The 25357-nt window shown below is 36.6% G+C and overlaps 1 protein-coding gene across 1 annotated transcript in view; it reads left to right on the forward strand.

Moving 5' to 3' along the window:
* Positions 1-25357, forward strand: part of clstn2a (calsyntenin 2a) — a 112234-nt gene that overhangs the window by 78296 nt on the left and 8581 nt on the right. The window contains exons 4-11 of the mRNA XM_087811982.1: positions 2326-2534; positions 6265-6414; positions 8915-9100; positions 9950-10207; positions 12588-12709; positions 20205-20367; positions 22633-22799; positions 24025-24173. Of these exons, the coding sequence (XP_087668108.1) occupies positions 2326-2534; positions 6265-6414; positions 8915-9100; positions 9950-10207; positions 12588-12709; positions 20205-20367; positions 22633-22799; positions 24025-24173 (1404 nt within the window). The remainder of the gene's footprint in view (positions 1-2325; positions 2535-6264; positions 6415-8914; positions 9101-9949; positions 10208-12587; positions 12710-20204; positions 20368-22632; positions 22800-24024; positions 24174-25357) is intronic.

Consider the following 25357-nt stretch of genomic DNA (forward strand, 5'->3'; position numbering starts at 1 on the left):
TGTGAAACATGTCTACACAATTATAATTCTTTTTTTTTTACTCCAACCTTCTCTGGGCTTCATAAACCACAGGCCAGACTTTAACTGATGTTATTTGTTATAAAGCACCAAATAAAACTCTATATAGAAGTAATATAAGGGTTAAATATGCATTGAAGTAGTACTTTGAAGATGAAATATTAAGTCACACTGACCTCATGTTTGCTTTACATTCTTTGCATTTGTTCCTGATAGAGTTTTGTATAAGACGACTCGAAGTGAAAAGAAGTGACCTTGAAGAATCAAACATTAGATCTTGTCTTCTGGTCTTTTTTTTGGTGAATCCATAAATGCTCCGATGTCCTCATGAATCCGAGAGCAGCGAGTTCAGCTGATCTGGACTCACGCCGACACGTTCTGCATCACGACCCGGTGTCACCGAGCAGGATCTCAGCAGGAACCTGGCGTCCTCGCCGGCAACATCAGAAGACGGAGCAGAAAATAAATGAAGGATCATCTTTGATGTATTTGTGGCGGCGAAGATAAATGCCAGAGTTTCGGCGTGACATTCACGCGGCTTCGTTTCCTGAGTAGGCGTCGTTAAGCTAATGTCATTAATTAGCCAGATGTGACTCGGATGCAAGTTCTCAGAAGAAGGAAAAAAAACTCACATTTATCTGATTCATCGTTTGTAAAGTTTTGCAGCTCAAACACCACAAAGTGACAAGTTGATGAATTCCGAAAGCGTCTTATCTTGTTTGTCGTTTATCTCCGTCAGACACGGGAAGGAAAGTTCAGTCGCTGACGTGATAACGAGGGAGAAACTTTTCAGAGTCAAATGACTTTGATTGACATTGTCAGTGAATCCTTCCACCGACTAGACACGAAGTGTGTGGAATTCAACCTAATTTTGTGTTCATGAGTCAAATGTTTTACTTTTGGTTCGCATTGTATTGAAGATGTTAATCATACCGTTGTTATAGATCAGTGATTCCAAACCTGTTGGCCGCAAAATCGTTTTTCAAAATGGTATCATTTTTTTGTGGGAGGGTGGATGTAATTATATAAAAATAAAAATACACATGTATGTTCAATCTTCAATAAAAAAAAGTGCTCTGAGAACGCTTTAAAGTGCCTTTGTATTTATGGGGTCAGAGGGAGCTGTCTCGCCTGCAGTTGATTCAGAACTCTGCAGCGAGAATTCTGACCCGCTCAAGTAGAAGAACTCACATTTCTCCGATCCTTAAAACTCTTCACTGGCTTCCAGTTTCTTTCAGGATCAACTTTAAAATTCTGGTTCTTACTTTCAGATCTATTCATGGTCAGGCTCCTCCTTACATCAGTGATCTGATCCAGCCTTACACCCCAGCTCGGGCTCTGAGGTCTGTGGATCAGAATCTACTGATGGTTCCTGAATACGGTTCAGGACCAGAGGAGAGAAATCCTTCCAGGCTGTTGCTCCTAAGCTTTGGAACGATCTTCCTCTCTCTCTGTGTTTGATGATCTACTGACTCCTTCAAGAAACATCTTAAGACGTTTTTATTTGTTCAGGCTTTTCCTTGATTTTCTGGAACTCCTGTTGTGTTATCAGTTTTATCTTGATCTTTAAAGTATGTACTTTTTTGAATATTGTTTTGATTGTTGAAGCGCTTTGTGACCCTGGTCTGGAAAAGTGCTATATAAATAAAAATTACTTACTTACTTACAAAGGTTTTTGACAATTAAAAGTGGGCCCTTAGTTGGAAAGGGTCGGGGGCCACTGTTATAGATGATTTAAACATATATTAACAGCAGGCATAAACTTATTTAAAGACAAAAACAAATTGAGAAAACAAAATGTAAATATAAAACTTAAAAAGTATTTTAAAAGTATATATATATCTGTGACTTCCGTGTTTAACTTCCATATGTTTATAATTTTTAATTTAAATAATGTTTTTATGCTTTTAAAAATTGTTTGCGATTGATAATAATTGATAAAAGTTGCACTTCATATGATTTCTTTATGATGAAACATTGTGCAACAATAATTTGTAAATAATTATACTTGATTTACTTGACAAAGCGTATAAAAACAGTCTTAATTGTTGTTAATCACATGCTCAAATAACTTTGAAATAAATAAAGTAAAGATAGACACGTTCACTTTTCTCTTCCTAGATTTAATTTGACAAGTTTTAATTAACTATACCTCTAATGACTCAAAGTGACTTCCCTACTTTAATCTTCCTTTTCAGGTCTTTCTTTTGTACATTTTAATCCAATCTGCGTCTTAAACTTCTGAGTCGGTTTCATCTTTTGATGTGTGATGTTAAGACGTCTGAAGTCCTGCTTCTCTGCGTGCAGGGCTGTGGTTCACATCCAGGTGGACGACGTCAACGAGTTCTGTCCTATTTTCCGGGAGCCGCTGTACAAAGCGTCGGTGACGGAAGGGAAGATCTACGACAGTATCCTGCAGGTGGAGGCCTGGGACCAGGACTGCTCGCCCCAGTACAGCCAGATCTGCACCTACGAGATCGTCACCGCCAACACGCCGTTCGCCATCGACCGCAACGGTACGTGTTCCTGTCGGCATGTATGACGTCTCTTCACAAGAAATACACGCACATTTCACCGAGTTGTCTTGTACACGGTCGTCGGGGACGACACATCCATCCAAAGACAAATAAGTCAAAGATACCACAAACAAACACTAACTGTGCCTGGTTTTAACTACATTTCTTAAAACACAATTGACTCACAAACGGTTAAAAGTTGTTTTTACAGACTCAGCGATGTGACTGGATGGTGATCTGTCAATCAAACACAGCTCATTTGTCCCGCCCCTACAAGACTTTTCCAAAAAGTAAATTTTCCACTCATTGTTAAATGTCTCTAGGACCCATTTTTATATATCTATATATATAATTTAAGTTGGGAGTCAGAAAAGTCAGAAAGGTTACTGAACATAACTCAGTCACAATTTGCAAATTGAATACCAAAAATTATATTTAAAGTAAGTAACTCCATCAAATTATATTAATATTTATATATTAAATGTATATATTACATTTATATTTATATTTATATTTATTGTATATTTAGTATAGTATTTTTTTTAATATTATTGTATATTTTAAAAGCTTCAATATGATACTTCATTTGCCACTAGTCACAGCGCCATCTTCTGTCTTGGAGTACCAACAATACAGTTACTGTGTCTCAAATCACATACTTCTCTTAGTGCACTGGCGGTTAGTATGCATCAGGATAGTGTACGTACTAACTAGTACTCGAATTCTCCACAGATAGTATGTTTCAAATCAAACACTGTTGTACGCACTAACAGGAAATGACGCGTGAGCTTCTTCTTCTTCTACTACCATTTTAACGATGGTTGCGACCAGCTGTAGGAACACTATCGACACCTGCTGGCAGCACGTTTTGCAAGATGGACCAAGAAATATGAGAAAGCAAAAATATGACATGAAAAACTTACATTGGTTTAAAGATGAAACATTAACCGAGGAAGTGTCGCTCTCAACGTTTTCTCTTGCCGCCTCCATTTTAGCGGTACTGGCGTAACTTCCGTTTACAAGGTCAACGTCATTAAGATGGCGGCCGTTTAGGGTAGAAATTGTCCATCGATCCATACTCAGTTTTGTGAGCGTTTTAGTACGACAATCTAGTGTGCATGCCGCACTACATTCCGCGTACTAAGAATTGAGGCACACTTATGCACTTAAAATACTTAGTTTAAGTACGCAAGTATGTGATTTGAGACACATTTTAAAACAGTTTCATATCTTCCTCTTCACTTCAGAAAAGGTAAGTTAAGGTAAGGTAAACTTTATTGAGACATTATTATTATTATTATTATTATAACATGTAAAGTAAAACGTGCATTAGTTTAATAATTAAATATTGAGAAGGGTTGACATATTGTGGAGCGTACACATCTGCTTCTATATCTCAAATTGAAAAAGAATATTTTGTCTCACCCACCCTGTGTCCAACTTTTATTGTCCTTCATGCTCACGGTAGAATTTCTTTAAACTCCAAAATCCATATTTTCCTTTTCTGTCATTTGCACACAAATGATTTTCTAGCTGATGGTTTTTATACGTGTTTAAAACAAACATAATCACCATTTGCAGCCATTGATATGATAAACGAAGACTCTGCGTGGTTCTTTTCTGAAGAAGAAGGGAATAAAGAAGGCATGATGGTGTAGCTGCCAGGACGGTTTTGTAAAGAGATTCAGTTCTCAGTAGCCTTCCATCTATGTTGCTTTTGCTTTGATCATGAAGCAGATCATCGCGGTGGAAAAACCTGTCAACACCCACCTCTTGAATTAAGTTTTGGAGTCACAGCGCGAGAAGGGAAGAAGGATTTCCTACATGAGCTGCGTTTATTCTTCACTGACGGAGCCTCGTTGACGAAATGATGATTCATTTGAAGGCGTCACAATGTCAGGAGAGTCTTCAGCCGCACCAGGGAATTAAAGTTCAGAAGCAACGGCAGTAAAACGTTGCTTCACCTGATTCTTGGCCGACAGTTTATTCTCAGTAAGAAAAAATCAAACTGCTCAACTAGTAACAAAAAAGTGGTGAAAACATGTCGAGGTCACAGTATTTTCTTGAACAGAAGGACATTTTTTTTTTTTCGTCTTGTTCAATTAAATGATCCATGTTTTGAAAGCTTGGATGTGTTTTTTATAGAATGATTGATGTTTTTCATTTCTCTATTGAAAGGTTGAATTTCTTTTTCATATAATTTAATGACAAAAAAAATCCAATATTGAATGAATCCAAAAGTATCCTCTTTTATACATAGAGTTTAATATCCTCAATATTAAGTATCCAAAAAATACATTTCTAAATTCAATATTTCTTTATTCGTAGCCTTTTAAATTCAATATAAAAATGTTGCATGATTGGCTTTTAGTTCGATCAAGTAGCTCCTGTTTCACTATTAAGCCAACATTTTTATATTGAATTTAAAAGGCTATGGATTAAATAAAACAACTAACATATGAAAATTGATATTGGAATTTTTGCAATTCAATTATAAAACTATTTAAAAAATGCATTCATTTCGCAAATATTTAATTTTTATAATTTCAACATATACCAACATTTTGATATTGAATTCAAAAGGCTATGAATTTTAAAAATACTGACATGTGAAAATTTACATTGGAATTTTTGAAATAAAGTATAAAACTATGTAAAGAATGCATTCATTTTTTAAATATTACATTTTTTCAATTATAAAATACAATAATACAACTATTCAACCTTTCTGTGTGCAAATAATAAATGAAATAATTCAATGCTTTTTAATTTAAAAATTCTCTATTCTAATGGCACTGAATGTCACTGGGATCTCCTCCCAGTCGGCCCTCTTGAGTTTAAATAAAATAAAAGATAAATATGAATTTCCTTATTTCATGTTTTCACTTCTACATTTACTTAGTAGGTCATGCAGTTCTACTGACTTTATTATTTTTATTAAACTGAACTGTAATCAAGAAAACATTTCAAGAGAAATTACCTGAATTATCTCCATTAATTTCCAGATAACAGTTGTTTTTATGAGCGCCAACAGGAAGTGAAATCTATTCCCCAGATGTGACAGTAAAGTTTATTATTCCCAGTTTGATTCTCCTTAGTTTTCATGACTGATTATTTTTTAATTACAGGCGTCATTTTACAACCGTCTCTGTCGGCGTTCGTCAATTAGCTCGATAAACACCAATTAAATTAAATGAGCCATAAATAACGTATTCAAACAAACTGATAAACACTTCCTGGTGATGGAATAACGTCTAGTCTTGCCAGAGATTCAAACATAATGATGATATTTTTATATATTTTTTAATCCACACCCTCAACAATAAAAATAAATCAATAAAAACGATAATTCTATAATCACTAAAACATTTTTTTAAATCGTTCAACAGGGGAGTTTAAAATAAAAAACTTTTATTAACACATCTTTATTATGAGCTAAAAGATTTGCTATTTTTCTATTTCACATATTTTTCTCTGCAACTCTGTTCTTATTTGACCTTAAATTCTTCTGCTGCTTCTTTCCACTCAAGTATATGAACCAAAATGTGTTTCCAACAGTAACTAATACTTCAATTCTTGACTATAGAACCTTTGATCTTTCAAATATGTTCATAGAAATCCATTTTTATTTCCCTATATTTCATTTACAAAAGAGTCCTTAAACTACTGAAATGTAAGTTTGACCTTGAAAAAATAACTCTTTGCTAATAGATTTCTGCTGGTTTCTTAGGAAACATCAGGAACACGGAGCGACTGAGCTACGAAAAGCAGCAGAGCTACAAGTTCGTGGTGACGGCGTTCGACTGTGGTCAGAAGAGGGCGATGGAGGACGCCACGGTGCACGTGGACGTCAAGCCCGTCTGCAAACCTGGATGGCAAGGTGAGCGATGGGCAGGTGGATTCTGTGGAAACATAACCGCTGCGTGGAATGTTACATTTATTGATTTTTTAAAATGTGAGTCGTTCGTTAAAAATGTGCCACAACGTCTCTGGTTTCAATCAAGGTCTCGCTGGAAAATCTGTCGGAAGGAAGTTAAATACAGGAGTTTTTTTTTTACTTCAGCGGCTTCTGCAAAAACTGTCTCTGACGCTGATCTGCTGTCAGTGTCTGTCAGTGTCTGTCAGCGCCTCAGCATCACAGTCACAGAGGAAAGAAGAAGTGGTGGAGGAGGAGAGAGAAGTGAGGAGAGGAGGAGGAGAGGAGGAGAGAGAAGTGAGGAGAGTAGGGAGGAGAGAGAAGGGAGGAGAGAGAAGTGGTGGAGGAGAAAGAAGTGAGGAGAGGAGGAGAGAGAAGGGAGGAGAGGAGGTGAGAGAAGTGAGGAGAGGAGGAGAGAGAAGTGAGGAGAAGAGGACAGAGAAGTGGAGGAGAGGAGAAGAGAGAAGTGAGGAGAGGAGGTGAGAGAAGTGAGGAGAGGAGGAGAGAGAAGTGGAGGAGAGGAGGTGAGAGAAGTGAGGAGAGGAGGAGAGAGAAGTGAGGAGAAGAGGACAGAGAAGTGGAGGAGAGGAGAAGAGAGAAGTGAGGAGAGGAGGAGATAGAAGGGAGGAGAGGAGGAGAGAGAAGTGAGGAGTGGAGGAGAGAGAAGTGGTGGAGGAGAAAGAAGTGAGGAGAGAGAAGGAAGGAGAGGAGGAGAGAGAAGGGAGGAGAGGAGGAGAGAGAAGTGAGGAGAGAAAGGAGGAGAGGAGGAGAGAGAAGGGAGGAGAGGAGAAGTGAGGAGAGGAGGAGAGAGAAGTGAGGAGAGAAGGGAGGAGAGGAGGAGAGAGAAGTGAGGAGAGAACGGAGGAGAGGAGGAGAGAGAAGGGAGGAGAGAAGGGAGGAGAGGAGGAGAGAGAAGGGAGGAGAGGAGAAGAGAGGAGAAGTGAGGAGTGGAGGAGAGAGAAGTGAGGAGTGGAGGAGAGAGAAGTGGTGGAGGAGAAAGAAGTAAAGAGAGGAGGAGAGAGAAGTGAAGAGAGGAGGAGAGAGAAGTGAATAGAGGAGGAGACGCAGCAACAGCAGGAGGAAGAGATGAAAAGGAATTACTTTGAAGCACATGATTGTTAGTCAGGCTCAGGGAAAATATATTCATTTATCCACCAGTGATGAGTAAACACACACTTGCACACACACCTATACATACACACACACCTATACATAAACACACACCTATACATAAACACACACCTATACACACACACTTATACACACACACTAACACACACACTCACTTATACACACAAACGTCTCTCTCATCTGAAGGATGTATGTTGAATAACTCTCTAGTACTAGTACATTTGCTTTAAACTTATTGTTTACTTCACATCCCATAATGCTCGGCAACACTTACAATATGATGTATTTAATTTAGATTTGCATGTCTATTCATTTCTATACATACGCTGTATCAGTTAATCAACACAAAATATTAAGTTTTCAAAAGAAGCCTAAAACATTTTGTATTGTTAGAGTTTCAACTGTTGCTGTGCATTATGGGACATTTTCCGAAGCAGATCTCCAGAGGGATTTATAAAGTCTATCTAATCTAATCAAATCTAGTATGAAATGATGAGAATGCTTACAAATGTAAACCATGAACATGTATAGACTCATTCATTCAAACTGTGAATTTATGTGAAGTAAATGTTGAAAACATGAAACATTTTTGTACAGTTTTAACTGTTGCTCTGCATTATGGGACATGGTTTTTGAAGTGATAATACAGTCTAATAGAAACAACATATTTACATATAGATACAATATATATAATACATGTATTCATTATGTAAAAATGTTAATTAATTGTAAATAAGATAAACCTTAATAATATTTCTTGTTGTAGACTAATCTGTTGCTGTGCATTATGGGACATATAGTATAAAATGATGAGAACGCTTGAGAAATGTAAACCATGAACCAATATAGACTCATTAATTTAAACTAGAACTAAATTAAACTAACTAAATTATAAAATGTAAATTATTGAAACCTGAACATTTTTTGTACTGATTCAGTTTTAACTGTTGCTGTGCATTATGGGACATGTCGTTTGAGATGATGAGAAAGCCTAACAAAAACAACATATTTCAATATAGATTTATTCATCAGTCAAAAATGTCAATGAATAAAACGGTAAATTAGATAAACCTTAAATATATTTTTCTTGTAATAGTGTAAATTGCTGTTTATTATGGGACATGTCGTTTGAGATGATGAGAAAGCCTAACAAAAACAACATATTTCAATATATATTAATTTATCATTCAAAAATGTCAGTCAATAAAACAGTAAATTAGACAAACCTTAAACATATATTTCTTTTTTTAAGTTTTAACTTTTGCTGTGCATTATGGGAAGCTCATTTATGTTTCATCATGTACTAACAAATCCATTTTTCAATTCTCTATAGACTGGAAGAAGCGTGTGGACTACGAGCCGGGCACCGGGAGCAAACAGCTGTTTCCCAAGATGCACCTGGAGACGTGCGGTGACCCTCTGTCGGGCGTGAAGGTGATGGTGGAGCTGCAGACCAGCCACATCGGGAAGGGATGCGACAGAGAAACGTACTCGGAGAAGTCTCTGCAGAAACTCTGTGGTGAGGCTCCTTTATCTTTACCTTCCAAACGCAATATTTTGTGAACTAAAAATAAGTAACATTTAAAAATGTATCCGTCTAATAAAAAAAAAAAGGTTTATTTTGTATTAAATGTAGCTACATGTTAAGGCTTTTCCTTGATTTTCTTGAAATCCTGTTGTGTTATCAGTTGTATCTTGACCTTTAAAATATATATTTTATTGAGTATTGTTTTGATTGTTTAAGCGCTTTGTGACCCTGGTCTGGAAAAGCGCTCTATAAATACAAATCACTTACTTACTTACTTACAAGACATTCTTTAAAATAAATCGTTATTCAACTTAAAGTCTTCAAAGCATTTTTGCCCACGGAAATGATGGGAAAATGCATTATGGGATGTGTAGTTTAAGATGGTGAGAATGCTTACAAAAAAATCAACCCAAATAAAAACAGATTAATTCCTTCAAAATTAATTAAAAGGTAATTTAAAACTAAAAAAAGTAAAATAATTGTAAATAAAAACCTAAACCTATCATTAGAAAAATGTGTTTTCCTTGATGAACTTTCATTTTATTTGCCATTTTTTGTCTCATTGCAGTTGCAGCTGTTGCATTATGGGATAGCATGATAGCATATTAATAAAAAAGAAAAATGTATGAACACATCATTAAAAAAGTGATAAATGTACATTGTTGTAAATTACAGTCGGATAAAGTTACAAGTCTTGGTTTTTCCGTATCAAAGTTTCATTTTCGTTTGCTTCTAAAGATCAAAAGTACTGATTTAAAACAGTGGCGTCTCAAAGTCTTCTCTCTGACGCATGTTTTTGTGCCATTTGACCGTGATTTTGATATGATTTGGCCGATCCAGGGGCGGCGTCGGGAAGCACGGACCTTCTTCCCGCCCCGAGTCCTTCCACCAACTGGACGGCGTCCCTCCTGACGGACAGCGGCCGCGACAGCGACCTCATCTATCGCTTCGACGGACACCAGGCCGCCAACGTTCCGCCTCACGTGGTTCCTCAAAATCTGACGGATCAGTTCACCATAGCAACGTGGATGAAGCACGGGGCCAGTTCAGGGCTGAGGGCGGAGAAGGAGACATTACTGTGTAACTCCGATAAGACTGGTGAGTCAATGTTATCTTTGTCTCCCGTCGTATCGGACTTTAAATGATATAAAAACCTGTTTTTTTATGAAACCAATTTTCTTCTTCAGGCCATCTGCAGAGAACACACGCAGAGTTTTCTCACAGATGGCTTATTAGCTCCGGAAATATGTTCTTGATCTTGCTTAGCAAGATTATTAATGGTTTAAATTCCTCACGGCTGCTTATTCCCCGAACTGTTAATAAGACACAGAATAAGTGGAAACAAAGCAGCTCACGTCTGTTTTTATATAAGGTCAGTAAAGCTGCCACAGTTGGTTTTTAATACATTTTTATGCTCATATTATTATTATTACAAGTGGTTTGTGTAGTTTATTAACCTTTCTGACAAAAGTAAACAAATACATATTATTAATTATACATATAAAATTAATAATATCAGTGAAAATAAAATAGAATATGAGCAATTATCAGTGTGTTAAGTGGTTGAAATTAGTATTTAATTTGCTTTTATCCTGCATTTTGTTAGAAAATTGTGTCAAAGAAACATTCTTTTTTTTTGTTTTGTCTTTCCTCAGTAGACTCTGATTGAGTTTGACACAAAGTTGGAAAAAAAAGAAGGCAGATCAAGATAGTCGAGGACCAGATCCATTTCTTGTCGGGAAACGAAATGTCAAGAGAGTTTAGGATTAACGACACCGAGTAACAGACGACAAGAGCGGAAGAGAAGAAAACAAGACATTTACTTTAGATTGTCTCTGTTGTGGGAACGTTTGTTTGAATCGAGTCAAAACTTGATTTATGTGACATGAAATAAAGTAGAGCAGGTGAAAAAACAGGTGTATTTCCAAGAGTTATTAGATTCCCAATAAATGATGGAAATGAGATTAAAAATAAATAAATAATATATAAACAATGACTGCTTTCGTTGTGACAAGATAGTCTCAAATAAGGCTTGTGTTTTAATATATCATTGTGTAGTTTAAATTAGTGGTGCCACTAAATATTGATACAGCGATGGATCGTGAAATGTTTCTCCAGTTTATTTACCCAAAATTTCCTTTTTTTTAATTTAGTTTTGAAATCATCTTTATTTTAAGTTATTTTATGGTTTATAGTTCAATAAAGTATGTTTAAAATATATTATTTTTAAATGCGGCATTTGTTCATTTTTGTGCTGCAATTAAACTTCCGGCCACCAGATGGAGGTCCTTCGTAGCTGAAGAAACAATCAAATCCTGTGAGATCCCTGCAATGACTGTGGATGAGAGGATACGGTCGACTCCAGCAGCTTTTAGAGATGATGTTTGGACATATTTGGGTTTAAAAGAAATGAAAGAAGTTATGTCTTCGTCAAGAGTCATGTGGTCTGTAAATTCAGCGACACCAGAGTCAAGTACTCGGACAATACTACAAATATATACTTGTTCTTACTGTATTGCAATATATTGTTATAGTTGCCCCTGTATTGCGATACGTATCTTTTGCCAGATTCTTTCTCAAACGCACTCTAGTTTAAATGTTTGTATTTTTGACATTTCAACATTCACAGGCTTATGTTACTTTGTAAAAACTACTCTTTTTTTTCAAAATAAAATACTTTCAACACATTAATTATCAAGACAACAGAAAGTAAATGTTTAAGTATTTTTCTTTCTGTGTGCCTTAGGCATTACGGGCACATTACAGCTTCTGAAATATTTTATTGTCTCAACATCTTTTATTTTGTAATTTATTTTTATGTTTAAATAAAAGCATCTAGACTGAGATAATCATTTTATCCTACAGAAGAAAGCTAAACTACTTTTATATTTTGAGTAAATTGTTAGAAATGTAACTGTACTTGTACATTGTATATACGTTTTATCCATGTAATGATACCATATTGTGTTTATAACGTAGTATAGTTTTATATTTTTCCAAACTGAACATTCATTTTTAAACATTTGACAGTTTTGCAGTGATTTTTATTTTGGACAAAAATCTCCAGTGAAGCGAAACTCTTGAAGTCTGGGACAGTTTTCAGTCACAGATGAAATAAACACTTGAATAATCCACTCTTGATCTTCTCGTCCATGTTTTCCTTAAAGGGGAAGAAAAAGTTATTTTTGTTCAACTCCACCAAACAAAAGTTTGTGGATAAAACTTCCACCAAAGAGGCGTCAGTGAGTCGGTGACACGCCGGACGTCATCTCCCACCGGCTTTGATTTCTTTGATGCAGAGAATCAAATCGGCTTGAATTTCGTTATTCAGGACCGAAGTCTGACAGTCGCTAATAATGGCTGCCAACTTCCAGAGAGCTGGCAGGATGAGTCAAAGTTAAAGCACTTGATAGCGCGAGGTAAAGAGTTTCAAGAAAAGCGGTTGATGTTTGTTGTCGTTTTTTTTGTTTTTTTACAGAAACAAACCGCCATCATTATTCCTTGTATGTACACAACTGCCGTCTGGTGTTCCTGCTGAGGAGGGACTTCACTCTGGTCGACACCTTCAGACCCGCGGAGTTCCACTGGAAGCTGGAGCAGGTACGTGTGTGTGTGTGTGTGTGTGTGTGTGTGTGTGTGTGTGTGTGTGTGTGTGTGTGTGTGTGTGTGTGTGTGTGTGTGTGTGTGTGTGTGTGTGTGTGTGTGTGTGTGTGTGTGTGTGTGTGTGTGTGTGTGTGTGTGGGGGTGTGTGTGTGTGTGATGGTTAGTTAGTGCATGGCTTGTTTGAGGTCCTTCTAAAGCACGTGAAGTCATTACTAGTGCGGGGATGTTGAAGAGACTCTTCATTCCGATGACTGTGAGTCCTTCCGTCACTTTCATGTGCTCACGGCAGGAGATAAGAGCCAGAGTCTGATCTCGCACACATACACCAGTGAGCGGATAATAGCCTCCGCAGCTACGATCTCCATCATTTGTCACGCTTGATAAAAAAATAAAAAATGTTCAGCTAATTTGCGGTGAAGTTTCAGTACGGACTTGTTAAGAGACTGAGGACGAGATACCGCAGATGACCTCTGATACAAGTGACAGTGCCGTGTTGCATAGAATAGATTTGTATCATCGTTAATTCAAAGGTTATACAAAAGTTCATCGACAATGTTATGTAACGATCAGTTGTGAATATGACAGAATGGGCCACAAGAAAATGAAGGAAAATGGTGACACAACACGATTTACAGCTCATAATCCATGCCTTCTCGTTTATTTTCCTGTCTAAACAAGAAGGTGCTGTTTCGCCTGCATTTATTAGAAAACTGCAGCGAGAATTCTGACCTGCTCTAGTAGAAGAACTTACATTTCCCCACCCCTCTGCATTGGTTGCCAGTTTCTTCCAGGATCAATTTTAAATTTCTGGTTCTTACTTTGATATTTTCATGGTCAGGCTCCTCCTTACATCACTGATCTGATCCAGCCTTACACCCCAGTTTGGTCTCTTAGGTCTATGGATCAGAATCTACTGATGGTTCCTGAACCCAGTTCAGGACCAGAGGAGAGAAATCCTTCCAGGCTGTTGCTCCTAAGCTTTGAAACGATCTTACTCTCTCTCTGTGCTTGATGGATCTACTGACTCCTTCAAGAAACATCTTATCGAAATACGTAAGATACAGAACATTGATCCTGGCTCCCCCAGTGTCAGATCAGTGTAACTGCATTGTAGTTGAACCTTTGTTGCCATCAAAAACATGTTGCTATTTGTTCGCCGAAAAATATGTGAATACTTAAACTCATTATGAAAACTTATTTTGAAAATATTAAAACATTTTGGAATATAAAGCAGCAATAGGTAAGATTAAAAAATATTTATTTTCCCCCTGTGTCATATTGGTGTAACTGCATTGTAGAGGAACGTCTATTGCTATGAAAACAACAACATGTATTTTTTACCTAGTTATATTTTATATATTTCACATTATTAAGAAACTTAAAGCAGCAGTACCTGAGATTGAAAACATTGTTTCTGCTCCCCCTGTGACAGATCGCTGTAACTGCATTGGAGTATGCAAATATCCATTCACTTAATTGACATTATGCTCGTTTTTGTCCAAAATAAGACATAAAAGTACTACCCACTTACCAAAAAATATAAATAAAAGCAATAAATAGAAGTGAAAAACAGCGAAGTTGGAGACTCACTTCTCTCTTGGATTTCCTGAAGTTTAATGAGAGAATATGTTTCCAGAACAGAAGTTTTCACTGGTGCCACAACAAAGAGCGACAACAGATGACAAGCAGCCACAAATCCTGGACAGTGATTCTCGTGCTGTCTCATGTTCTGACGCCTCCCTGGGCTCCTTCACAGTCACTCACTGTAACTATTAGTGGGAGTGAGTTTAATCTCCGGCTCCCTCTGGATGCAGCACATACGTCCTCCTCGTACTCAAATGTACTTCAAAAATTCTGCATAATTAAGACAAACTCTCGGGAGGCGTCCTCGCAACAGGACTATCCTCCATTTTGTGTCTTTACTCCATCTAAAGCAGGACCCCTCACTGTTCCTTCTTTCGCCGTGAAGCAGCCACCAGGTACGACTCAACAAAGATATCTCTCAGAAAGAGAGACGTTTGCAAACAAAAATGAGCGTTTGTTGTCGCCGCAGATATTAAATTGTCTCTTATTTTTAAGCTTCAAATCTCTTCTCCCCCGAGGCCGGTGAGTGTCGTAATGAGATTTCTTAACCGGTATCTCTGAGACGCAGCTCTGCAGACTGTTTATTTGGTTTACTCTCCCCTCACACGTGGATCTGCGCACATCTTGTTAGCGTTCAGGTGTTTGGGCGGTTTTAAAAGAGTGTATGAAATAATAATAATCTGATTGATAGATACAGCTTTATCCTTTCATTTATTCTATCTATATTATTTCAAAGTTGATTCAAGGTCCCGGTGTAATCATGGCATAAATTGTATATTTCAGTATTAATTAAACTCAATACTTGTATATTTTTTTACAGCAATCTAGAGTTTTGCATCAGGGGCTTAACCACTGAATACCGGTGTTTACCAAGATTACAAGTTCAATTTCAATCAGGTACTCCACAATAGTAGCTAGCAACTGGTTAATATCACGACTTAAGCTAGCAATGCCGCAGTGTTTGCTAACATGCTAAGCTGTGAAATGTCCTTCGGTAAGTGGGGATGGGGGGGGATGGTTCGTATGTTTTATTTAATTATTATTCGGAATTTAAATGTAATGTATGAGATTCATCTTAAATCATCCTGGCCCACTCACTACAGCCACACCCACAAACTTAAGCCGTAAAAACATTTTCTAGTGTTCTAGTGTTTAGCAGGGAATTGTATTCATTCATTGTTGTTTTTTTGTTTTTTTTCAGATTATCAAGTTTGAATTTTCACTCTATTTATTTCCTCATGATTCATATAACCATATGACTGTATATAAATGTAACACAAAAGAGAATAATTAAAAATATGCATCTTATTTTCTAATAACAATAGCTGCAGGCATGTCTGCACAATTACTCATAGACTAGCAAATTATTGATGTGTTTAACCTTTGATTTACCAGGTAGGTCAATTGAAAAACAGGTCTTATTTCTAATGGCCCCTGGACTATTCAGTATGTGCAGTGGAAAATTACATTTTCCCTTCATAAATTGTATTTTTAAACATTGATAAATCATGTAGTGTGTTGCAACAACTTTTTTATTTTAAACTGGAGGATTGTTAACATTAACATTTTTTGGTTTGTAAAAAAAAGGTTACTTGAAAGTTTATTTGGTTGTTTATTGTTTTTGAAATAAGTTCCTTGACAGAGGTATGCTTCCTGCTTTTCCACCGATCAATTCCACAACAAAACATTTGCATTTAAATGAATATAAATGATTGCAAGAACATTAAAAAAAAAAAAAAAAAAACGCGGCTCATCTAAAGCTTTATAACGTCTATCTCTGTGACCTCTCTATTTAATTCGTCCGGACTTCATGCTGTTGAATAACTCTTTTCTGAAGAGCAACAAGAGAAAACTCGGCAGAGGAGAGTGTTTTTCAAAGATTGCGTCAGGAAGACTGAGGAGGCGACTAAAGGGTGTCACAACACTTTCTCACTGTCCTTGTTCCCGCGGCACTCAAAGGACACTCGATGGCTTCCGTGGCAACTCCATTTAGCTCTATTGATTTTTCAATTCTCAGCTGGAGGAGGGAGAGGGATGAAAGAACGCTGGCTCGCTCTGCCAGATAGAAAGAGATGCTGCCGTTGATTGAACCCAGCGAAGGAATGTCATAAAGCATTGACAGACTTTCTTCTTCTACTCTCACACCTTCAAACCAATCATTGGGATTATTATGAGGCGCTCGGTTCAAAACAATGTTCAAGCTAACTTGGTGCTAATCCTGATGAAGGTGTCGTGTTGAGGTAGAACTAGCTTAAATTCATCCGCCACCAGGTTTGTGTTGCACCAGAAGAGGAGGTTAGATCAATGCATCCCTCAATGGAGATCTACACAAAGATTTGTTCTTTTGTTTGGCGGTTGTATTGACCGCGAAGGGGCTTATTCTTTTTATCCCAATTTGTTTTAAAAAGCTGCAGACGTCCAGTTTTTATCTATTCATGGCCCAGTTCAATAAAATAGTACTGCGCAGAGAAAATTCACTTATTCCTCCATGAGTGCAATTACCAGCCTTTGTTCGACTTTCTTTGCGATGCTTGTTCTCTGCCGGGCTCATTGTGTGCTTTTTTTTTTTTTATGCAAGTACTTTTATCTTTCACTAAAGGCCATTGTGAAACAAAAACTCTTGATAACTACTTTATCCTCCGAACTCGAACACACTACTGGCTGAACTGAATTTTGTTCTTTATGCAATAATATAGAAAATATATATATATATAATAATATATAATATATATAAAAAACTAGTTTTCTTAAAGGGCAACTACTTTGAAATTTCCACTCTCCTGACTCACTCACATGTTTCAAATGTGGAAGTTTTCTCTCCAAGATGCAGTAAGTCCCTCATCATGACCATGTTTTCAACTCATTACTTTATAAAGTTCTCCTGTCTGAAATCTGAGCGAACGAGAGGTTACGAGAGCGGAGTCGATGATGACGTAATAACTGCTTCCCTCCTCCTCCAGCCAGATGTAATCACGCCCCGCTTTGTTTATCCAACAACTCCCTGGAGGTGGAGACTTACAGGATTAATGTCACGTGGTGACAAACCTCAATGTTCGACCAATCACAGCAGAGTTGGCATGATTATAGTAAAAAATGTTTCCTCTCCAGAAACACTGAGTTTTCAGAGGGCGGGGCTTAAGTACATTTTCTAATGTAAATATTTCAATGAAAAGAGAGTTTTGTACAAACAGACACTGATAATACAATAGAGTCCAACATATATTTAAGACACTTAAATCAACACATTAGTTGCTGTTTATCTGTGTTTCAGGCACTAAAACCTTCCTTTGGCTGGAGTTGAAATCTTCAATGTCATGTTAACATTGATCTGTGGTTATGGGTGTTAATAAAAAGACTAACACACAGTGTTTTTTTATTTAAAAAGTATGTTAATAATTAGGAAAAGAACACAATTAATGTTCATGAGGTGAAAAGACACAAGTTGAAAATGTAAACAAGGATTATAGATTTATTCATTTTTTTACAGTCCATTCCCTTTTTGGGGTCTTAGGGCCTTTAGCCTGTCACAGCAGCTTGGGCAAGAGGCGGGGGACACCCTGGACAGGTCCCCAGTCTGTTGTAGGGCTCCTTGACAAGAACAAAAACACATTCTTCAGGTTTTAGTGTTAAATCTAGCTCTGAATGTTTAGCTGTGGGAGGAAACAGGAGTGCCCAGAGTAAACACATACAAGCAAGGGGAGAACATACAACCTCCACACAAAAAAAGGTAACTTAAGTTGTGAGACTAAGAACTCCACCATTAAGTGTCATCATATTTTGACACCTTCGCTAGCTAGCGTATGAGCTCGTCTCACACTTACAACATACCATTACCTTAGAACATCTTTCTTTATTCATGAGTTGTTTTGTACTGACACACAGTTACATCTTTTATGGCAGGAAGAACCACCACGAGGAATTGAACTCAAAGCAGTAACAAGTACAGAATCAATGCTACTAGCCTGTTAGTGCTATTAGCATCACTGCACCGAGTATTAAAGTGTTTCCTAATCTTATATAGCAACCCCAAAACAATGAAGAATATTGTTTAAGTATTTAAATTTGACTGATTTCAGTTTTATAGTCATTTTTTTTGTTCTTAGTTTATTTTCTTTTTTGGCTAATTTTGATTATAGCAAGGTGTGCTATATAAAACTTCAAACTACCAGTTAGCATTTTCATTTAAAATTATTTTTGGAACTTTTTACATTATGAGACTTTCTAGCTGAAAATGGAAGTTTTAGAATTATAAGAACTTTGCTGACAATGCACTTGTTTCCAACACCTCGAGGCTGTCTTCGGTGACATTTCTAGCTTTTAATAACTCTAAAAATCCACTGAAATAGATGAAGTGACATTTTTCAACAAACGTCATGATATCAGACAAACAATAAAGATTTAAAGCATAAACTTTTGAAACTATATTCACGTTCAGACTGTCACACTTTGATGCTCTGGACCCACACTGTGTTATCTTAGTCACCAAATCTTCATCCAAAGACTTTGTCGAAATAAAAAAATAAAAAAATCCTTTGAAACAAACAAACAAACAAGCTTGTATGTATCTGGGTCCCTCGCGGGAGTCGTCTCAGTTTCTGTCCCTCTCCACTTGAAATAAGACAAATATATTTTTACTTCTAAAGAAACACACAAACACACACACACCCACACACACACACACACAGCGGTAAATCAGGAAGCGCCTTAAGGAGCAGCTCTGTCAAATGAGGTCACATGAAAAATACATCTCTAAAATAAAATAAACAAATGCCGAGGATATTCTCACCCACTTCTCTCCTTCTCTCCCCCACACCGAGAGCTTCTGCCACTGTAAACACTGATCAATAAAACAAGAGGATTTACAGTGATTCATAGTTCAATATGTCTACATGTTCTCCCTCAATACTCATGTTGTGTTGCTCCATGTTATTGATGCGTCCGTGTGGAGCGTGTTTTACTTCTTAAAGGGGCAGCACCTCATTTTCTTGATACTCATCATTCTGAGGCGTCTACTGCTTCTGTTATACATTGTTTATTGTGATTTTACTGCTGTTGAACTGTCATAAAAATGGGTATTTAGCATTATTTGGGGTGTTTAACTCTATAATAAATATAAGAAAACACGTGAATTTTGTCTCCTAAACTTTCTGGCAGAAACTAGTATAGTATTAAGAATGTGAAACAATTATGTCCAACTAGATTTCTATCTAAATTTAAAAACACTTTTCTTGGTTTACTTGTTTGTTTGTTTTTTCATTTAAAAGCCTGGTATGTTCCAAGTGCGGCCTCGGGGCAATTTGTGGTCCTTCAAGGATAGAAAATGTATTATTCAGAGTTTTATTGGAAACATTATACTTTATAAATGTAACACAAGCTTTTTATTAAGATATTAGTCAAATAAAAAAACACCACAGAGTCGAGCTGCTGAAGTGTCTCTGTCTTGGCAAGATGTCGAATGTGGCCCCCACTCTTTTCCCATCAAATGTTACCACGTCTCACTCCCTCTCAGGACACTCAGCATTCATTTTTAGTATTTTTAAAAATGTTTATACCTGCACATACTATTTTGGAATAGTATTAGTAGTATAGGAATTATTGGAAGAATCATTTTCTGCTTTTAGATAGAACTTGTTTTTTTCATTGTGTTCATGGGTTATTGTATTGACCTTTGACCTGTGTGTTTGGGGTGGTCGTGCTACAGATATTCTTAGGTCTATCCCATTGAATACACAACCCCGATTCTCTGTTCAAAGTAATATCTAAAAGTTTGAGATCGGATAAACCCTCGAAGAGTTACGGCCATTTGAAATGTGCCGACGGGATCATCAGTAAAGGGCTGAACATCTATGAAGTAGACAATTTTCCTTTCAGTTCAAATTCGATGTTTTATTTTTCTCTCCTCCTGTAGATCTGCGACAAAGAGTGGCACTATTACGTCATCAATGTGGAGTTCCCAGCGGTAACTCTCTTTGTGGATGGAGTGAGCTTCGAACCGTACCTGGTGACGGACGACTGGCCCATCCACACGACAAAGGCGGACACTCAGTTGACGGTGGGCGCCTGCTGGCAAGGTCAGTCTCAGGCTCTTTTGCCAACAATTTCACTGAAATCAACAGCTCTTTCAATGTTCAACAACTTTCTTCAGAATACAGGAAGTTCATTCAATCTTTTAATAAACACCTTTGATGTATTCGGGGCTGGCAATCTCGTGTTACTTGTTACTTTTTTGTTATACACAAAGTCAGTTGATTTTTTGAATATATCATTGACATGATTGAAATAGTTGTGATGAATCAGTTGGTTATGATGGACAGAAACCCTGTAAATAATCTCAGTAGTTTTTGCAAATGTAGTTTAAATTCAGGCAAATGAAAGATTATATTGGATGATCTCCTGTGGAAGGATAAAAAAAATACCGATTTATTTCAATCTCATCTTGTTCTTAACTGTCTATTTGTAAGTTTTATACAATCGTGCAAAAAAAATCATACACAATTTCTTATCTTACATGTCCAATCGTAGAACTATTTTAATTTGTAATCCAACAATTTTCAACTGTATTCGAATCGTTTTCAACTATAATTAAACAATTTTCAACTATAATTAAACAATTTTCAACTGTATTCGAACAATTTTCAACTGTTATCAAACAATTTTCAACTGTTATCAAACAATTTCCTTCTATAATCAAACATATTCAACTGTAATCAAACTATTTACAACTGTAATAAAACTATTTTCAACTGTAAACAAACAATTTCAACTGTAATCAAACAATTTTCAACTGTAAACAAACAATTATCAACTGTATTCAAACAATTTTCAACTGTATTTAAACAATTTTCAACTATATTCAACCAATTTTCATCTATAATCAAACTATTTTCAACTATAATCGAACGATTTTAACTGAATTCAAAAGATTTTCAACTGTATTCAAACAATTTTCAACTGTAATCAAACGATTTTCAACTGTATTCAAACTATTTTCAACTGTATTCAAAGGATTTTCAACTGTATTCAAACTATTTTCAACTGTATTCAAAGGATTTTCAACTGTATTCAAACGATTTTCAACTGTATTTAAACAATTTTCATCTATAATCAAACGATTTTCAACTTTAATCAAACGATTTTCAACTGTATTCACACAATTTTCATCTATAATCAAACCATTTTCAATGAAGCATGATGAAGATGCTGGTGATGATGATGATGCTGGTGCTTGTAGGTGTTCTCTTCAGTAGCGAGAAGCGTCATTATGCTCCAGAGATTCATCCCCACATAGAAAGAAGGCCGTGAAGGCGAATCCTAAGGTGGGCGGGGACCGAATGGCAGATCTACTGGAAAAATCGTCTGTTTTGATTGCATAACATCTCCAGTGACAGTCATGACGGCTACATTGAAATGAAGCAGATCCTGACAGAAACCCACTGAAATGTCTCCAGCACTTATTTAACGCCGCTTCACTTTTTCATCTGAACATCGTCTTGATGAAGGAAAAAAAACACCTAAAAAAAGACATGAAGTGAGTCAGATGTGTGCTCTTCGCTGAGGCTTGTGGGTAGAAAAAAACAAGAAGAAATCCTGCCTGTCACCTGCAGGCAGCGACAACCAGTCACGTTGAAACGAACAACCGTCCTGCTGTTTGTGACTTGATTTCTTAAACACTTAACAGGAATGAGACGGCAGCGAATCGGTTCTGCCGCTCACTCCAGTCACTCTCCCGACACTTGCCAGCGACTTCAAACGCTCCTGGTTCTCTTCGCCGTACATGTTTTTCTTTTCATCGCCAGCCTGATTTTCTTTTTTTTTGTCATCCTCATTTTCTCCCCGGCGACGAACAGCCCCCACTTTAGTGCCTCCTTCCACGAAAAAAGTGCCGCCCGGAGGAAGGATTATGAAGAGTGAATGGAGGACAAGTTCGCCAGCTATTACATCCCAATGAAGCTCCTTTAAGCTTCACTAAGCTGCAACTGATAACTTTGCAGGCCATTAGTGAGCGAGATTGCCTTCAGAGTCCCTCGTTCTGTCGTTCGTTTAACCCGGGAATCAGCGGCGTAATGAGGAGAAGGACACGTGCGAACACTTTTGGAATTTTGAGTGCACGAAAAGACAGTTCCAGATGAATCTCCGGAACTCATTTGTGAGCGTCTGGACTCGTCCAGACCATCTGAAGGTTCTGTTTATCCAACCAACAATTTCTCATCCCTCGGATAAAAGCAAGCGAAGTTCAATATGTTTTAAAAGCGTCATCTGCGTCTGAGAATAACCACTTGTACTAAAATAAATGTTTGACCTCCAACTTCCATTTGAATTTTTTTGTTCCTGGACAGGTGGGATGGTGGAGACGCCGAGGTTCACGCAGTTCTTCCACGGCAGCCTGTCGGGTCTGACAATACGACCGGGCCGAATTGAAACCCAAAAGGTTATCTCGTGCTTGCAGGCGTGCAAAGAAGGTCTGGATATTAACTCCCTTGAAAGCCTGGCTAAAGACATCAAGGTGCGTTCATGGTCGTTACGGAATTAAGCCCTTTCGGTTTGAACTTTGAAAAATGATTTCGCAGCGACCTTTGGAACACAAAATACTCATTATTCAGGGTTTTTTTTTAATATCCATTTATATTTGTATAGTTAACAGACAGAAAGTTTAAATAAAGTTAAAGATAAAAGGTACAAAAGACTTGTTGTAACAAGTTCAGGTTTGTCCAGTTGTTTGTTTGGTTTGTTCAACTGAGGATATTTCTTTTCATTTGTATTTTATTCTTAATCGGTCATAATAAAGAAGAGACTAAATTAAAGAAAAGTAAAATACAACAAGAAAAAATTTAAAAATAATAACAAAATTCATCATTTAGTGTCTTAAACCCAGAATATTGTTTATGTACAGCATATTATTTTTTAATTGATTTATGAAAAAAATAAACAGCCAAACATTTTAGGTTAGAAATTGTCAAATACAAGTTTAAAAAAGGGAAGGAAATGACAAGGAAAAAGAAATTCCTATATTATTTAAATATATTTTTATTAAATTGATTTTCTATCATAATGAACGGACTAAAATTTGAAATAAATTAAAGTTAAGTACATCACAGGAAAAAGAAGGAAACTATAATGTAAAACTTTATATATATATATATATATATATATATTGATTGATTTTAATAATACGTTTATTTATTTCAATCAGGATAAGTGAATTAAAAAAGCAAAAAGGTTTTCACAAAATAAGTAATGAAATTAATCATATTTATCGTCTTTAACTAAAGATATTAGATTTTACGTATGTAATTTACTTTTATTGATTTTAAAGAATATTTAACAGATTTTAACTTGTAAAAATAAACTTAAGTTAAATGCAAAGCACACTTTTTTTTGCTGCATTCATTCATTGGCTAATGCTAGCTAGCTCTGCGTTTGGTCATTGGCTAATGCTAGCTAGCTCTGCGTTTGTTCATTAGCTAATGCTAGCCAGCTCTGGTTTGCTGAATAAGGGTTTATTTTATCTGTTATAAGAAGACAAAAATGGTTTGTTTGATCTAACATTACTTTCAAAATAATATTTAAGATCAAATAAAATTAAAGAAGTAAATCAATGCTAGCTAGCATCAGCTAACAAACAAACACAACGCTCATCATTCTAGTCCTGTATCTTATAAGATGTTTTAAAAATATTTGAAATACATGTCTTTAACTGAGGATGAACATTGTTGGGTTTTCCCTCTCAGTTCCACTTCAACCCTGCTCAGTCGGTGCTGGTTCTGGAGGGAGAGGATCTGGACAGCATCAACAGCGCCATGACTAAAGTCTCCTACATCAACTCTCGCCAGTTCCCCACGGCAGGCCTGCGACGCCTGCACATCTCCACCAGCGTTCTGTGAGTGCGGAGGCTTGACTGCTGCTCTTATGAAAGCACGTCGTGAGCTCGTGTGTCGAGAGATGATGTTCTCGTGATCAGTGGTGAAGACATCTTCGTTTTAAAGGTTTTAAATGTTATATCTGAATGTTAACTGTAGACACGTACACCTGTGAAACCTGCTCATCCCTGATGACCTTTTCAGATACTTATGAGGAAGAAAAGTTTGGAAAAAACATAGTATCTGTATTTAAAAAGTATATTTTCAGACATGCTTTAGTTGTCATTTAATTGCATATATTTAGATTATATTTAAATATCCTAAATATGTATTATTAAAAGACTTGAGACAAAACATAAATGATTTTTTATGTTTAAATTGTAAACAATTATAAAACAGAAAAGCTTTTAAAACAAAAAACTTTAAAAAGTCATATTCAGGCTCAAATAATAATAATTCATTGAAAATAAACAAGATGTACAGATTACATTTAAATAAAAGATGTGTCACTCTCTGTGGTGGAGGTGGACACAACATCTTCTTTTCTTCTTTTTACTTTGCAAGAAAGTTCCAGATCGCTACTGCCCCCTGCTGCCCCCTGCTGCCCCCTGCTGCCCCCTGCTGCCCCCTGCTGCCCCCTGCTGCCCCCTGCTGCCCCCTGCTGCCCCCTGCTGCTCCCTGCTGCCCCCTGCTGCCCCCTTTAAGTTATCACTCTCATCTCTAATGCTAAAAAGGAGGTTAAATGACTGTATTATAAATGTTATAATACAGATCAGAAGTTCCTGACTGGTCTAATTTGGGGTGAAAAAAAACCTGTTAAATTTATATTTTAAATGTTGGAACTTTAATTTTCTCCTTTTTTCATGTTTAATTGTTTTTAATAGAATGGAATAACAATTTCTACATTGAAAGTTTGAATTTGTTCATTTTCAAAATCAATACATTTACAGAGAAATAATTCCTTTTAAATTAAATATACAGATGTTGGCAATATCATACCGACATTTTGAAGTTGCATTAAAACACTATGAAAAAATATATAAATAAATTCTAGTATTTCTTAACCCTTGCGTTATCTCAGGGTCAGGGTGACCGGAAGGTCTGAAAACAAATGTGTTTGTGGTATCCCTTGTGTTGTTTCTGGGTCAAGGGATTTGTTTTCAAATACTACAAAGGTTAATTATTGGATGTAGTCCATCAAACT

Source organism: Callionymus lyra, chromosome 16 (genome assembly GCF_982586985.1).
Source record: "Callionymus lyra chromosome 16, fCalLyr1.hap1.1, whole genome shotgun sequence".
Classification (NCBI taxonomy): Eukaryota; Metazoa; Chordata; class Actinopteri; order Syngnathiformes; family Callionymidae; genus Callionymus; species Callionymus lyra.